The 17,804-nt window shown below is 34.2% G+C and overlaps 2 protein-coding genes across 4 annotated transcripts in view; both read left to right on the top strand.

The window, feature by feature from the left end:
• Positions 1 to 5,260, top strand: part of LOC117904076 (serine/threonine-protein kinase ATM-like) — a 13,674-nt gene extending 8,414 nt beyond the window's left edge. The window contains exons 4-12 of the mRNA XM_034816598.1: positions 114 to 193; positions 281 to 359; positions 1,125 to 1,171; positions 1,258 to 1,357; positions 2,523 to 2,654; positions 2,771 to 2,905; positions 2,989 to 3,054; positions 3,720 to 3,863; positions 4,900 to 5,260. Of these exons, the coding sequence (XP_034672489.1) occupies positions 114 to 193; positions 281 to 359; positions 1,125 to 1,171; positions 1,258 to 1,357; positions 2,523 to 2,654; positions 2,771 to 2,905; positions 2,989 to 3,054; positions 3,720 to 3,863; positions 4,900 to 4,977 (861 nt within the window). The 3' untranslated portion in view covers positions 4,978 to 5,260. The remainder of the gene's footprint in view (positions 1 to 113; positions 194 to 280; positions 360 to 1,124; positions 1,172 to 1,257; positions 1,358 to 2,522; positions 2,655 to 2,770; positions 2,906 to 2,988; positions 3,055 to 3,719; positions 3,864 to 4,899) is intronic.
• Positions 5,261 to 6,685: 1,425 nt separating this feature from the next.
• On the top strand, positions 6,686 to 10,388 carry LOC117905246 (probable inactive poly [ADP-ribose] polymerase SRO2). 3 transcript variants are annotated; one of them, XR_004649675.1, is made up of 6 exons: positions 6,686 to 7,473; positions 7,617 to 7,858; positions 7,961 to 8,097; positions 8,205 to 8,300; positions 9,367 to 9,639; positions 9,754 to 10,388. XR_004649675.1 is itself a non-coding variant. In XM_034818202.1 (5 exons), the coding sequence occupies exons 1-5, from the start codon at positions 7,028 to 7,030 to the stop codon at positions 9,478 to 9,480; spliced, it is 1,035 nt and encodes a 344-aa protein (XP_034674093.1). In that variant the 5' UTR covers positions 6,686 to 7,027; the 3' UTR covers positions 9,481 to 9,986. The 3 variants fall into 3 exon arrangements, 2 of the variants coding, with proteins under 2 accessions (XP_034674093.1, XP_034674094.1); XM_034818202.1 differs by having other exon boundaries at positions 9,367 to 9,986; XM_034818203.1 differs by lacking the exons at positions 9,367 to 9,639; positions 9,754 to 10,388 and adding an exon at positions 9,132 to 9,234.
• Positions 10,389 to 17,804: the final 7,416 nt, after the last annotated feature.

Genomic DNA, 17,804 nt, shown 5'->3' with positions numbered 1-17,804 from the left:
CTTATAATTACATATGTTTTTATTAACAAACATTTCTTGACTGCATTTTGAACAAAAAAAAAAAAATGAGATGATTCTTATAGTTTTAGTTAAATGCTTTAATATTGAAACAGGTTGTACCTTTCACCCCTAGTGCGGGCGTTCTTGAATGGGTAAATGGTACTCTTCCTCTTGGTGAATATCTTATTGGAAGGTCAGTGAAATAAGTTCTATCTTAATAGCAGTAGTATTGGTTCTGTGTGTCTTCATGATATAATTCTCTCATGTCTTTGACTTTCAGCATGAGGAATGGAGGTGCCCATGGACGCTATGGAATGGAAGACTGGTCATTTTCCAAATGCCGGGAGCACATGACAAATGCAAGTGCCATATGCTTCTACCTCATCCAAAAGAAAATATGTATATATATATATATGATAATTTGATGAATCATCATCATTTTATGATATGCTTCTACTTCATCAAGAATTTATGATAACATATCATCAATTATCATCATCATTTTATGATATGCTTCTACTTCATCAAGAATTTATGATAACATATCATCAATTATCATCATCATTAGTGTCAACATTGTTGACATTTTTTTATAAGTAAAATTTTATACAATGAGCACCAAAAGGGAGCATAGCCCATGCACAAGATCTATATAAAGACCAAGAAGACAAAAGAAAAGAAAAAGAAATAGTCTTCACAGTCCCTCAATCCTTCTACTATGACTAATGAAAAAATGGTTTTCACTGAATGTCTGCGAGATTCTCAAATCTCCTTCTTAACTCCTACTAACAATGTCGAATGGTATCCTATTTGACTGCTGCATCTTAAATTATGTTGTGTCCTTTTATTCATATTTAATCTCCTGCTTTCATCCCTAGCTGCTCTCGTCCTTGCTGCTTGAGGATATTTCAGCAATATATGGGCGATATTTTGCAGAAATTTTGCAGATTTTCATTTCCCCTCTTTCTATACTAGTACCCCCAACTTACCAATATGTTGAGAGAAATATCAGCAATATTGACCATTTTTTTATCTTTGGATGTGAGAATGTAAAAGGAGAAATTAAAGGCTGGTTTAAGATGTTTATCATTGATGTTGTGGTATTGTTTTGATCTCTTTTATAGGAAAAAGACAAGCGCAAGGCATTCCAGGAAGTCTGCAAGAAGTTCAGGTGCACCCTTTTCAGTGAAAAATATAGTCATTGGAAGGTTTATGCTCACTTGTTTGGAAACTTACTTTACTCGAGATATCATGCAGACCTGTCATGCATAATTTTTTCTTGGAGAGATTTTTACAACCAGCTGACTGGTTTGAGAAGCGCCTTGCTTACACAAGGAGTGTAGCAGCTAGTTCAATGGTCAGTTTATGTTTTTTCTGTGAAATTGATTTTGATCTTTCTTTGAAAGTAAATCTTAGTTTCCTTTACATTTGGATTCCAGTATTTATTTTTCCAGATAGTCCCTTTTCCTTATATTTTCTGTGGGCATAAAATGTTGTTTTTGTTGGAAAAGGATTCAGAATATTTATTTTCAACAATAAAAAACTGATACAACCTTTAACTATTTTATGAAAGTCGTTTAACTATGCTCTATCTAATCCCTTAAAATCACTTAACTATGCCCTATCTAATCCCTTAGAATCAGGATTTATTTACGACTGTATATTTATAGCCAAACATTGCAAATATTTATAGCCTATCATTAATTCCCTAAATGATAAAAAATACATTAAATATTTTGTAGTTCACTCAACAATTGGTTTGGTAGAATTTCTGCTGCAGATTTGTTTGAACCCGAGACAAGGATTGTGGTAGACATGTCAGACATTTTGAAGAGGACAGATTTGTGAGAGCAAGGGTAGATTTTGACAAACTAACAAAAGATCAAAACCAAAAAGAAAATTGAGATGTAGTTTTAATGTAGTTTGGGCAACCATGTTTACATCCATGGGTTAAAGCAAAACATTCCGCTATATTATAGAGAAAATTACGAGGAATTAACAATATATGAGATTCTTTATGATATTCTTTTACCAAAGGGAATATTTACTAAATTAGGAATTTGTGACACTTTCCAACTCCAACCTTCAAAAAGATCCACCTGTTTGGCAAAGCACCTAACCACTGCCCAATGGATTTTAGGAGTTTGAACCAATTTGATTAAGCAATGAATAATAAAGGAACTGTGGAAAGTATACTTAAGGAGCCCTAATCAATGCTAAAGTGAGTTTTAAATCTGCACCAACAATACAACGAAAAAGAAGGGTATTGCAACATATCCCTTGTGTGCTCACTTACTACTTTGCACTTCCTTCTACTTCTTCACATTCTCTATTTGAGCATCCAAGATGTACCAACCCCATTAGAGTTACAAATTTTTTAGGGACATTCAAGAAGCCATATTAAGATCAAACAGGTTTCATCGTCCACTTGTTAACCGTAAAAAATACATCTTCTGAAATTATGTGATGACTGAGACTGATTCTCTTATGATAGTTTATGACACTGATGTATATGACTTCAGGTGGGATACATTGTTGGACTTGGAGATCGACATTCCATGAATATACTTATTGATCAAGCCACTGCCGAAGTTGTTCACATAGATCTTGGTGTTGCCTTTGAACAAGGCCTGATGCTCAAAACACCAGAGAGGGTTTGTTTATTTTAATCCTAGATTCTTTTTCACGGAAGCCTAATTTTCTTGGGTTAGATATTGTTGAAACCAGATTCTCTTCATTTTTCATGTGTTGTCTTAACCATCTTTGGCAGGTTCCATTTAGGCTGACAAGAGACATAATAGATGGAATGGGAGTTACTGGGGTAGAGGGGGTTTTCAGAAGATGTTGTGAGGAAACTCTTTCTGTCATGCGAACAAATAAAGAAGCACTGCTAACCATTGTTGAAGTATGATTTTTCAGAATGATTTCCTAATTCATAAGTAAATAAAACTCAATTCTATTCACTGATAATATGTGAACTCTATACAGGTTTTTATCCATGATCCCCTATATAAGTGGGCTCTCTCTCCACTGAAGGCTTTGCAGCGTCAAAAGGTATTTCAAAAGTTTTATGATTTTCTCTTCCATTATAAGAAAATACAATGTGAGCAGCACCTGTTTGCCCTTCCCAGAAAGAGGGAGGGAGGAGAGATCACCAAGATTGAAAATAACAACAATAAATAGAGAAGATATTTGTCTACTTACAGTGCACCTATGGTATGGTAGATGAACTTTGCAATTGAAATTTAATGATACCCTAACAATAAAAAAAGGCTGCAGTGTATGATTCATGACAACCACCAAAATTTAGTGTTAGTGTGTTCCTGTCATGCAATGTTTCTGCTTTTGGGTCACCAATACTACTGTTCATCCTTAATGCTGATATGTATTTACAATTGACAGCTATTATGATAATATTATTATATAACTACAAAGTCATTCCGAGTAGCTTTCACCTTTTTATTCTCCCTTTTCTATCTATTTACCTTGTCGGTAGTCAAATAATATTGATGCAGAAATGCATGTATCGACACATTTTGCATTAGTTTCATGAATCCCGGTTTCAAGTTACTCCAGCCTTATTTTACTTCTGTAGCTTCTGAACTCCTCTCTAGTTTGCTTTACAATTAGTCCCCATGGGATGCATGATGTGCATTAATGTGTGTTTCCAGCATGTTAAATATTGTTGTTTATGCAGCATTGTTCTTTCCCCTTGATAGGAAACTGATGATGATTTGGAGACTAGCTTGGAAGACTCGGAAGAGGAATATGAAGGGAACAAAGATGCTGCACGAGCACTGTTGCGTGTCAAACAAAAACTTGACGGATATGAAGAGGGTGAAATGAGAAGTGTGCATGGGCAGGTAATTTTTCCAGTATCAATACCGCATGCATCTACTTGGATTATGTGGGAGTAAGAGGGTGTTTAATAAATCAACTTAATGACTTAATGACCTAATTTAAATTTTTAAGTATGTTTGCTAAATTAACTTAATATTGTAAGTTAAAGTTCAAAATGATTTTAATAAATCAATTTAATGACTTAATAACATAAGCATAATTTAACATAAATTCACTTTAAGTCATTAAGTATTAAGGTTTACCAAACAGTCCAAGTCTCAGTAATTTTCTTTCTTTTCCATGTTGGTGCATAAGTTTGTTGTGCCATAACATCACCTTCAAAAGTTTTTGAAATCAGTTACTCAACATGAGCCATTGAAATCGTTGTGCAACAAGATGATAAATATCACTGCCTTTTGATTCTGGTGAGGCAGCTTTATGAAATCTTACACCATAAATAGCCTGCAGGGGCAATGAATCAGAAATGTCATTTACTATGGTGAATAACTAGCTCTGCCTCACTGGCACCGTTGTAATTGAATCTTAAGGAGCAATTGCATTGAGCCTAATGATAACTTGAATGCATAATCACACTTCTGCTGCTAATTATGCTGCCAGTGATGATAACTTTTCATATATCATATATTCTGGAAAAGCTATCTTATGTTGCACTTTCATGGCTTTTCAGTATGGGCCGATTAGTCTTGATATCTTTAGTAAAATAATGTACACAAGGTTGATACCAGAAGTCTATCGCACTTTGGTTACTTCCAAGTAAATTAGATATTTCAAGTCAAAGAATTAGACCTTTTTAAAGGTTTGGTCACTCGGCTCCAGGATTTGGCCCGGTTATTTTCTTCTGTAATTCTTCCCCCCCAAAAAAAGTGTAGTTCCGGGGAAGCAAGCTTTAGAGAATCTTGCAGAGATAGAATGCAGTTTGTCCTAGAAACTCGGCAAGAATATTAAATGTACTAATACTAGCAGGAACTTGAGAACCCAATTTTTTGTTTTTGTTCTGTTCTTTCTCACAATATGATTAACCTGAAATTTTATTTGTAGGTTCGACAACTGATACAAGATGCCATCGATCCTGATCGTTTGTGCCGAATGTTTCCTGGATGGGGTGCTTGGTTGTGATGATAGTTGATCAACGTCTTAGCCCTACCGCCACCCAATAATCTTGTATAGGCGGCCTTTTGGTTAATTTCCATGTGAAAACTGAGGTAATAAGACTTATGTATTGGGTGCGGTTGATGCCAGTATGCTTGCAACCTTGTTTGTTAACCACCCTTTTGAAGAGGCATGCTCTACTTCTGTAAATATAACAGTTATCTTCGCCACCCTCTGGTTTTGTTTTTCCTATTGCTGTAAGTGGGACTGACGCCATGGCCTTTTTTTGAGTACTTGCACGGATCAATCAGGGTATGATGCCTTACTAGGGGATCATTATTGTTCTTACTAAATGAATTGCATTTATGCCTGGCTATGGAATTCCAAGATAAACGGAATTTTAACCAATCCACTATTTCCGTAATAAAATCTTCCAGATCCGCATCATGCGACCACTATCAGTACAAACAAATTTAAGGGGGCTCAGACGATCCAAAACATCACTACTGATGAATTGATGAATGGGAACCAAATCTAAAAGCTGATATTCTAATCAATGTCGTGAAGCAAACGCCGAATGTCTTTTATTATTTAAAGGAGATGCCAGCATGCCACAAATTGGGTGAGTACCTTGCTTTGATTGATTTCTCTGCTGCCCCCAACTGGCCCTATGATGCATTAACAAACAAAGGATGAACTCCACTTTAAAAGAGACATGGCATGCTATGGGAAAAAAATCCAGTTTATTAGTCTTCTTGTCGGGATAGGAATCGAGAAAATTCCAAGTATGAAATTCTTCCAAAAAAAAAAAATAAAGGTAATAAAGCTTAAAAATGGTTCGAAAATGTCTACTCTTTGGATTAATTTTTGTGTTTTATTGATGTGATTCTCTGATTCTCTTTACCATTTTCTGAAGTCTTAGATCTGAAAAAAGTTTATAGGATATAGCTTTTCGTCTCCCTTTAATGTGTATGGTGTAAAGTATTTAGCTTTTCATCTCCTTTAAAGGTCATTGAGTGAGGATACAAAGAATTAGGTGATAATATAAAAGAATTAGATATAAATGTAATTAATCGTATTTATTTGTATGAATCCGATCCATACTGCAGCCGACCTTGTTTGCCTAACATCATCTGGTATTCTCTCCTAGAAAGGCGGACAGGTATACCCTGTCAATAAGAATGCGTAAAGGATTTGAGAGCATCTACAGCAGGATACAGAAAAATATATTTTTATTTCACGGATGAAGCCAATCTAGAAAAAGTCAAAAACGAAGGCTAGCACGCGTTGAACACCGGGTGAATGCGCCTCTTGGTTCAAGTTCGCTAGATAATGCTGTAACCAGTTCAACTTTGACATGCACAGGAGGTAGGAGGTTACAAATGATAAGGACCAGGACCAGAACCAACCACCATGAGCCATTTAACCCCACCATCCTTTTACATTTTCTAATCAATGTTTGGCAATTGTAAATGTAATTTTGGAATATATATATATATATAATAATTAAAATTTTATCTTTAAATTTGTGATCATTGATACTTAAATTTATATGTAAATTTGAAAATAACTTTTCCATGAGGCTATTTATAGAACCGCATTTGGTCAAAAGTGGGAGAAAGGACATATTACTGTTGTAATAAACAAAAGGGAATGGGGATTCCCACCACTATCTGCTCGCATGTGTCATATGTCTCTGTATATAAACCAACGGCTCAAACACAACCAAGGGGTGCACCGCCCATCGGAAGGAGTATGAGACCGAGGCGGTTCCCTCTGTTTTATGAATTTAATCCATAACCACCGTCTCTCTGCCCTTTCATCTTCTCTCTTCCCCAAGTAACATTTCTCATACAAATACTCCTTATCTTTCTCCTTTCTCAACCAACGCATTCTCTTATATTCTACGTCAACCTTCCTATGAGCTACAAATCTATTTCAACTCAACTTCCTTCCAAAGATGTCTTCTCCAAATTTTCCTCGCCTATTCTTCCAATTTTTTGAATGTTTGATTGTTAGGATTTTCGCCTTATAGTTTTCTCCAGCGTCAATTCAGCTGCTGTTTTTCATTTCCTTCATGGAGACTATGGCGGTGGAGCCCTGGGATGTGATGTATCATACTGCAAATCACGGTGATGAAGCATCTGTATCGGATTGCGAAAGCGGCACTACCCATAATGAGCACATTCATGGGCTGGTGAGATTGGATGAAGATGAAAAACTGCACCGCATTATCGAGAAAGCATTCGTTTCTGGCTTGGGTCCCCTTCGACAGCACACGTCGGTTGTGGACATCCATAGAAATAGGTACGCCAGTGTTATCTCCCAAGCCCGGATGCAATCGTTTAGGATTTTCGGGCGCGCGGTGGAGAAGAAGTGTGGGGGCAATGCTAATGTGAAATTCGGGTGGTATGCTGCATCGAAGGATGAGATTGGTAGAATCATCTCTCATGGTTTTAGCCACAGCAATGGGTTATATGGCTGCGGGGTCTATCTATATCCGCATCATTCTTCCATTGAAAGGTAATCAATCTTGGGATTTCTCTGATAATTGTAGATAGAATTGATTGAGGAAATGGGTCTTTGATTAATTGCAATCAAGGCTTTTTATTGGGTTTTGGCTTTTTATCCTGATAGAGATTTGTTCTCTTGTTCGTTTCTTGCAGTATGAAATCGTGTGTTGTTGATGAGGATGGTCTAAGACATCTGTTACTTTGCCGAGTAATTTTGGGGAAAATGGAGGTCGTGCATCCAGGGTCTCAACAGTATCATCCGAGTTCTGAAGACTTCGATTCAGGTGTTGACAATCTTCCAGCTCCTAAGAAGTATATTGTGTGGAGCACCCACATGAATACCCATATTTTGCCAGAATATGCTGTAACCTTCAGAGCTCCTCCTTGCTTGAAAGGTGAGCAATTGTATAATACTTGCCTTTTTTTGTTTCCATTTCGTGTTCAAGTCATGATTGCACGAAGCTGTACTAATTCGATTTGCGCTTTAATTTGACTAGGATTCCTCAATACGCAAGGTTCCTTGAAGAAACCAACTTCCCCTTGGATGCCTTTTACAACTCTAATATCTGTGCTTTCCAAGTTCTTACCTCCTCAATCCGTTAACTTGATTGCCAAGCATCACCGTGATCATAGAGTAAGTAGTTTCCAAGTTGCATTTGATCTATGGTGGCACTATAAGAATGTCTTGCACTTTGTTGTATTCTGTTTTTTAACATTCATTCCTCCAAATTTGTACTCCAGGAGAATAAGATCCCACGACATGAGCTGATTCGACTAGTGAGACAAATAGCGGGGGATAAGTTGCTCACAGTGGTCATCAAATCCCATAGAGCCAAGGTGGTGGAATAGATGTTCTTTTATCTTTCTGAGTTGTGAAGAAATATTGTTCTCCTGTTTGGTGATTGTAGATCACACTGGATACTCAATTGATTTTGAATGGGTTTTATTGTTACCGTTCCTCTACTTCAACTGTGATAGTTCTTTTAGTCGAGGGTTTGTTTTGGATTAATAATGGTGTTTCAAAACTTGTTAAACATTGAACGCATAATAGGACTTAAAATAGATGCAATGAGACACTGCAACCTACGACAAGGATATTTCAATTTTGGCATGTCAGGTAATGACACCATGCCAAAAAAACCCAAAATCCATGTCAGTTTTCCTGTACATGGCCTCAAATTGAAATTTCGAGTCATTTGCCTTGTGACATATGCCCACAGTCTTAACAATGAAGTATTAGTGTTTCATAATAATCTGTTGAGGGGATCTGGAGTGAAAATCTTAAATTTGAACTGTAATTTGTCTTTCTTAGGATAACCATAGGCATGGCAGTATTCCAAGATTGTATTTTACTTTCTTTTTTTTTTTTCCCTGAGGATGGAGATTCCTGCTTCTATGACTATCTGTTATTAGAGTTCACTTGTTATCTGGATTCAGAATTCACTCATTATATTTTGGCTAGTAACTGAGAAAGCAGTTATTCTCATCATGCATTATTATGTCCCTTGGGGTTTATTACTAAAAGTTTCAAGGGTATCTGTTATCAGAATTCACTTGTCTAGGCTGATAGAGTGCTACTTTGCTTGAAAAAAAATAAAATAAAATTATTTCCAAGCTTTGATTTCTCCTCATCTACTATAGGTCATATTTGTTGTTACCTTGCTTTAGTGAAGTGGACTCCCTGCAACCTAATTGCATGGGAAAAACCCCATTGGAGCTACTATAGAATCCTTGCTATTGCATATAGCAGTTATATTTTCTTAGAACTACATGAATTCCTGGTTTTGAAGTCTGTCCTCTTTTCAGGTTGATTGTCTCTTGCCTTTCTCTTTCTGTTTTTCATATCTTCAAGTTTCTGTGAAGAAATCTGGTGGTAATGACAATTGTGTTTTCCATTATGCAGCAACTTAATTCAACTAATGGTTCTCACCAGAGGAAGGCTCAAAATGGTGCCAGGAATAGAATGGACAGCATTCAGCAACCAGGCAGTAGCATTGAATCAATTTATCTCGAATGAGCTCTAGTGTAAAGTTGCAAGTTGCAATGGCAAAGCGAGATGAGAAGGCAGATGGAACCTTATCTGTATGGAACTGACATATACCATGAGCTAACTTGAAGCTAACTTGACCACACACCGATGGGAACAGACGCAACAGATGCCTGAGGCTTGAGTTTGGTATGTAGTGTTAGTAGTGTTTTAACATAGGGAATCAATATTTTTACACATCTTTAACACCGTTGTCCTTGTAAAAAAAAAAGGTTTTCAAAGTAAATGCTTTCGCTGTTTCAGGAATAAGATGTCTCTACTACTATATCTAGAGCCAAATCTTTTTGAAGATGGAAATGGCCTGCTGATTCTAGACATGCACCATTCAAATTCTTTTCTTCTAGACATTTTCCCGATGAGTCTAGAATGTTGGAAGCAGCTATTTTGTAGTGTTGGTCATATTATCATACCCAAGCATTTGCCTTATGAGCTTCCTCTTCCTTCCTCCCCAAGAAAATGGATCTCCATTAAGCCGAAGGAGACCTGGGAAAAAAAAAAGGGAGAAAAGGCCCCCTAATTTGGAGAGGATGGATTTGTAGTGTTTTTTTTCCCTCTCTTTTCTGCCTTGCAAACAAAGAAATATAAACAATGGCAACTACCCATAGGTGGAGACCCAGTCAAGCCTTGGGAGGAAAGAAAAAGAAAAAACAAAGATGGTTATGGTGTGGAAATGGCATACTATTTACGCGTTGGCTTTTGGCGGCGTTACCAACTTTGGCATAGACGGCCGATCACAAATTGACTATGTGGAATGACCAACTACATTCGCTTTCCAATTGTTGTGACATTTCCTTGAACTTGGCCCGGTTATTTTGTACAGCCCAATTGTGTAATAATGGGCTTAATTTTCAGGGCTTCTGGATTGTGGGCATTGTAAACTCAAGCCACTCACATGCCTAATGATGTTTCATAGCTGGAATATTGTTTGTTCTATCATATGGGCCATGGGCCATCTTTTTGCCATGGCCAACTTCTTCACTGTGCATCTTAACGGGCCATCTGCCAAAACCCCATCCCATTCACAAAAGGATTCTTAAGCATTCAAGGCTTCAGAATCTATTTGAATTGCCCTTTTGGACATAAAATCTGTCTTTTGACTCCTTCAAAGTAATAAAATAAAAAATGGGATCCATCAGTCAATCCCATTTAATTATTCTGCAGTTTTTTTTTTTTTTTTATAGCTAGGTCGACGTCTCTAAGATCTTATGGGCCTGATAAATGATGATGCCATGTAAGATTTATCCTTTCATACAAAAAAAAGAAAAAAAAAAAGGGTTTTTTTCTAAATATCATAAGCCACAAGCATCTGGTGAGATTTTGAGAGAAATATTGTGCCATCCCGTACCCTAAAATTTCGAAACAATTTTCTGTCCATGGGTCACTTCTTGCTTATATTCGTCGTTTTCCTTTGTGCACTTCTCGCGGTAGACTAGTGGATTGCCTCATTTTTGCCCAGCCGAGCTGGGCAATTCGTCCGGGCAGTCCCCATATACCTTATATCTTACGGACCGGTCGCTGGAGCGAGCCATAGGAAGTCCTTGCCACCGTTCCCGATTCTTTTCAAGTTATGGTATTACGACTTTACCTCAACTATGTAAATATTATTCACTTTAAACATAATGAATTATCGTAACTTTAAAACTTTAAACATAATGAATTATCGTAACTTTAAAATATGTTTATAAGGTTAAAAGGAGTTCATATATATATATAGTACTAAAAACTTTTTCTTTTATTAAATGTAGGATATCACAATTACCTTTCATATAAACACAATGTCCTTAATCGTATACAGATAAACACCTCTTACAAGATGAAACAACCTTCCACACTCAATCAAGGATCGGCTTTAATACCATTTATACCAATTCATTTTCAATCACGTAGATATTATCCATTTTAAGTTCAATGTACCCTTACAACCATGGGATAAATAACAAACCCTATAAAACAAAAGTGAACACACTTTAAGAAGGATCTAACATGTTTTTCTCTAATCTAAGATTTTCATTCCAAGCCCTAAGATGTATGCATCTATCTTCCTAGGGATACTAGATTTAGACAACGATAGTATTTTAAATATGAACTCTTGGTCTATGTGATTAAAACATCGCCTTTGATCTGAATGTTCTCAAATCAATTTTAATCAACAAAATGGATGATGTTGATGTCAAATATCTCATGATTTTTCGCTCGATGACACCCTCTTGGACCTTGGCACTAGAAAATTGTGGAATTCTCTCTTGGGAATGAAGATTATGACTTTCTTTCTCGAATATGAAATGAATGAAATGTCTAACCCTGAACCTTTAAGGGTTTTATATAGAATTGTTTATAGGCTTAAGTGACTTAAGTCCATTTTGAGCTTGTGTTGCTCAATCTAACCCCTTAGGTTGTAATTAATTAATTAATTAGCCCTATTGAATTCTAAGTAATTAAGTAGTCCAATTTAGAAAAATCATTCATAAGTTCCTATGCAATATCTCATATTTACTCAAATGCTCTTATGTGCACATACAAATGAAGAACTCATGTAACCATCAAATAATGTGTCACCAAGAAATGTGAACTCGAGCGAAAACATTAAGACTTATAAGAAAATATTGGCTCCCTTTAAATCCAATTATAAAATTAACTCAATATCTCATTACAAAAAGTCAACTACACTCTAGCATCTTATAGGTATTAAATCAAGATAGAAAGCTTAGGGTTTGTAACTTAGTAACCACTACATGCAAGTTTCATATAAATTAGTATCTATAATCTAACAAGGTAAATGTTATCAACTTCTAAAGGTTAATTCTACCATCCTTGAGTCACAAATCCTTTTATTCTGTAATCAACTGATATACTTTATCACAATAAAGGAATTACTACAATCACAAATTTCATGATTACATATCCTTAAAATCATCCAATTAGACACACAACTTCAAACCCATGAGATATCATAGTGTCTATATTGAGAATATTTGTTCTCATTTATCTTAATCAACAATGACTTAATCCTTAAGGAATGTATGACCCTCTCAAAATTTCATCAATAATTTAAAACCACTAAAAGCTTCAACACTAGCTCCATATTCTCTCAAAGTTCAGAGTTTATGCAACATAGTAGCTTGGTGAAGCTATGATTATCCGATAATTAATGTCATGACTCACCATAGGTTATATTCAATGTGTAACCATGCACACTAGTTGACTCACCATGGAAAAATCATCCTGATAACCAAGACAAGTCATCCATTTAATTATGAGATAGTATACTACAACCTTAAATAAATTGTTTAAGTTCATAAACCAGTTATAAACGAGTCATCAACTTGCAAAGAATATAAGACTTGGATCTTTCATACAACTCTTAATACAACTAAGTCATGTACAATGCAAATGATACAAGTTTGAATGTTCAACATACATAATGCATGAATAGGATTAGTGAATGAAGAACCAAAATCATAATACAAATATTAATGAAATCCATTTATTGTTACATCATCTTATGCTTTTAAGATCTTTATTCTAACAATCTCTCACTAACCCTTAAAGTATGTTGGAAATACATTTGATATTTATGTTATCTTTGTGACCATCAAAGACTCTGCTCGACAAAGCCTTGGTAAAGGGATCAATCGGGTTCTCCCCAAGAGGTATCTACTCCGTAGTTACATCACATCTCTATATTATCTCATGAATAAGGCGATATTTCCTCTTAATGTGTTTATCCTTTAACGGTTTTTTAGTTCTTTAGACTGTGTCAACACCTTATGATTGTTATAAAACAAGGTCATGGGTGGTACAACCAAGGGAACTATCTCAAATCCTATGAGGAACTTCCTAAGCCAAACAAATTATGTTATAGTTTTAAAAGTTGCAACATATGTAGCTTCATATTGGAGTCAACAATGCAAGACTACTTTACACCTCTCCAACTAACAATCGCACCACCTAAAATGAATACAAAGCTAGAGATAAACCTATGAGAGCCCTTATCAAACTGAAAGTTTAAATTTGTATACCCAATGGGTATTAACTCATCCCTATGGAACACAAGATGATTCCTCATTTTTCTAAGATAATTGAGCATATGCTTAACTACTATCTAATGCACTAGTGTTAGATTAAACTGATATCTAATCACCATTCTACTACAATGCAAATGTCTGGTCCACTACATAGCATCACATACATAAGACTACCCACTTTAGAGGCATATGGTATTGTTTCCATGCGTTTTTTATCCTCAAGTGTCTTAAAACACTAATCAGAAAGCAAAACTTTATGCCTAAAGGGTAGCAATCCCTTCTTAAAGTCATGCATCACATATTTGACCAAAGTTTATTAATATAGGTGGTTTGAGACAATGCAATTTTCTTATTCTTGCAATCCCTAAGGACTTTAATCCTTAGAATATACTATGTTTGTCTCAAATTTTTCATTTGGAACTAAGTAAATAGACAAATTTTATTTTATGACAATAACTCTATTGTTGGAATATTTAGAGAACTCCATTACAAACCCCAGATCAATAGGATACATGCATTTATTTTTATATGCGTACTAGATTTAGGCAATATAAGCATTCAAAATCAAAATCTTAGATCTTAGTACTCAAAAAACATTACCTTTGATCTAAATGTTCTCAAATCAATTCTAGTTAATGAAGCAAACGATTCAAATCTCAAATACCTTGCGATATTCTATTTGATGGATCTCAAATACCTCGTAATATTCTACCTAATGGATCTCCATGTGGGGATAAAGACAATGACAAAAATGTCTAACCCCAAACCCCCAAGAGGGTTTATATAAACTTTCTTGTAGGTTTAATTAACTTGAGTCCATCTTAGACTTGGGTCACTTAATTTATCCCACTAGATGCTAGTTAATTAATTAATCCTATTAGGCTCAAATTAATTAATTAGCTAATCCAAAAAAAATCATTTATAAGCTCTTTTGCAATCTTCCATATTTATCAAAATGCTCTTATACAAATGAATAAATAACCAAATAGTGTCACCAAGAAATGTGAACTCAAGTAGGGACTACTAAGAGTTATAGGAAAATATTGACTTTCTTGTAATCCAATTCTAAAGTTGACTCAACATCCCACCACGAGGAATCAACTACACTTCGATAACGCTACATCATTCTCAACTAGTAAATTGCCATCTTCATTCAAGATCTAAAATACTACCATGCTTCGTTGCAACTTCTTGTATGCATAAGCTCTATCCTTGTATTAATTAAAGCTAAAGGCCTTAATTTCCTAATCAAAATACTTGTTCAATGAGTGACATGCTTACATTAATCCATAAATGAATTTATGCAACTTGCATGCTAGATGTTTCTATGTCCTTTACTTTGAAATCATTTAGTTGCTTCAATAAATGATTTCATCAAGATAACCATTCAAGAATGTTATCTTGACATCCATCTATCATATCTCATATTCGAAATGCATCATAATGGATAAGAGTGCTCTAATGGATTTGAGCATGGCTATTATGAGACAATTTCCTCATAATTGAAAACATGTTTTAGATCATAACCTTTAGCTACAACCTTAGCCTTATAAGTCTTTAAGTTTTCCATTTACTCCTCTGTTCCTTTTGTAAATCCACTTATTCTTATGGGTTTTATCCCTTCAAGTGCTCCTACAAGAATCCAAACTATGTTAGAACATGAAGATTTTAACTTTCCCTCCATAACTCATTATAAATTAGCATCAACATCTTTCATTGCTTCATCATAATCTATGGGATACAACTCTTCCGCTATAGTGAGACACTTAAGTACTAGAAATATTAAGAATGGAATGTGCTTGTACTCCCTAAATTCATAGTATCATATGCAATGTGAGACTATTTTCTAGTTTTTTTTAGTGTATATCATCATTTGCCTTATAACTTATCATATAGTCTTCTTCCATAAATCCAACATTTGTGTTAACAAATTCCTTTTAGTTGGCTTGACTATAAAAGTAATGACACGTGAGTTCCTCTTGGATAACCTACAAAATGATATGTCTCACACCTTGCTTCCAAACATGGATGGAAATTTCGAGATATATTGTTGATATATCAAATATATATCTTGTATTGGTTGGGACCGAAGTGAAACACACGGGCCAAAAGTCGACTAGGTGATCTATCCATAAAGTCAGCAAAAAATCACTAATACATCGATGATATATTAGTAAATGATGATTTATTGGTTACAAATCTATGGAAGCTTGTGTGGTGGAAGAAACTTGTCAACAAATCGGTAAAAAGTCAAAAGACTTTTTTATGAAGTAATAGGATTTAATCCAACAATCTGAATTTGCAACGAGTATGTATGTAATTTACAATTTGAAGTATGTATGTTGTGGAATAGTTCCAAATCAAGGTTGCTCAATTACTTTTAAGGTATGTATGTGATTTGATTAAAATAATTTAATTAGTAGAATTAAATAATTTTAATGATTGAAATTATTTGTTTAATTTTAATAATGGTTTCATATTAATCTTTAATTATATTGTCAGGTTTGAATGTCTATTATATATTTATATTTAAATCACCTAATTAGTACATTTTCAATAGATTGAAGTAAATTAAATTTGTGGTATAATTCATGTTATAGTTCACTTTCAACTACAATTAACTTAATATTAGTTTAATTTTAGTAATTTTAAAATTATCATAGTATTTAAATTAAATGTTTCAATAGATTTAAGTAATTTAAAATAATGGTTTGATTTTAGTATTTATTAAAATTAGTATAGTATTGAAATTAAATTATAGTCAATTATTTATTCAATTTCATGTTATGCATAGTTCACTTTTAATTATAATTAAATTTAATGTTAATTTTATATTTAAGTTAAATTATAGTAAATTGTATATCTAATTTCATTTATATGCATAGCTTTACATTTTAATCACCCAATTAGTACATTTTCAGTTTATTCAATTTCATGTTATGTATAGTTCACTTTTGGTTATAATTAAATTTAATATTAGTTTTATATTCAACTTCAATTATAGTTTAATGTATTTCCAATTTCATTTATATGCATAGCTCTACATTTTGATCACTTAATTAGTATAGTTTCAATAGCGTAACCTCAACATGCATTTATGGATTTATTTATAAATATTTACAAGTTATAGGGAATGGCTAATGGAAGTGGAATTGCAAGTGTGGGTAGGACTAGAAGAACGGGATCCAGTAGAAAGCATTGTACACCTATGGAATGGGACAAAAATGACGCAATTTGTAACTATTGTGGTTTACTAATTAAGAGTGGAAGCATCACTCAAGTTAAGTTTTATTTATCGCATATAGACCCAAACTCAAACAACAAAAAGTGTCCTAAAGTGTCTTGAAGTGAAACAAGAGATAAGAGATCTTTTACATCAAAAAAGTAAAACAAAAACAAATAAAGTTGTAGATATTTAAGAAATTTGAGTTCAATTATGTGACATAATGGAAAGGAGTCACAAACATGTTATAGATAAGGATGATGATGATGATGTCTACATGTATTGGATTTATATGCATCCCGATGAACACGATGCTTATTGAGTTGCAGTTCAAGCCTTAAAAACTAGTGAATGGGACTGACAACAACAAGAAATGTTAGTGGGAAGCAAGTGTAAAAAAGACAAACCTTCATATCCTAATCAATAATGAAAATATCAGTAATCACAAATATAAGGATGAAAACCTTATAAATAATTATATATAGTTGACTTAGAGTCTATCCATCATAATTGACAAAATCTACCACCATATGTTCAATAGCAAGAATATGATGTGTACCTTCATTTCCTTAGATAGTCTAACCATTCTTTTTCCACTATTCTAAAAAAGTCAGAGGAATTATTTGCCCTAAAGCTTGCTCTTTTCATTCCCTCTCTTAAACTTCCCCTATTTGGTATTGTTATTCTTTGTCATAGTAAAAGGATTTAAAGTACCCTTGACACTCATATGAATACTCTCCTAATCTTCGAAAACCCCCTTTAACCATCCTAAAAAAAATTGATAAAGTCTCTTTGCCACCAAATATTTCTTACGAACTAAAGGAAATATTAGAGACTACGACAATAAGTATGTGTAATTATTTCAATACAATAATTAACACCATACAATAATCATAGACCATCCAAAGTGATTAATTAATAAATTTAGCAAGAATGTAGTACTTTTTAATAACTACATTTATCTCATGTAAGACATCTTAATATTATAATAATCAAGTCTATCTTAAATAGTTTATAATCTTATTATTAAGTAGAGAACCTCTCGT

This window comes from Vitis riparia, chromosome 17, assembly GCF_004353265.1.
Source record: "Vitis riparia cultivar Riparia Gloire de Montpellier isolate 1030 chromosome 17, EGFV_Vit.rip_1.0, whole genome shotgun sequence".
Taxonomy (NCBI): Eukaryota; Viridiplantae; Streptophyta; class Magnoliopsida; order Vitales; family Vitaceae; genus Vitis; species Vitis riparia.
The sequence above is the reverse complement of the archived record's forward strand: the minus strand, read 5'-3'. Positions and strand labels throughout refer to the sequence as shown.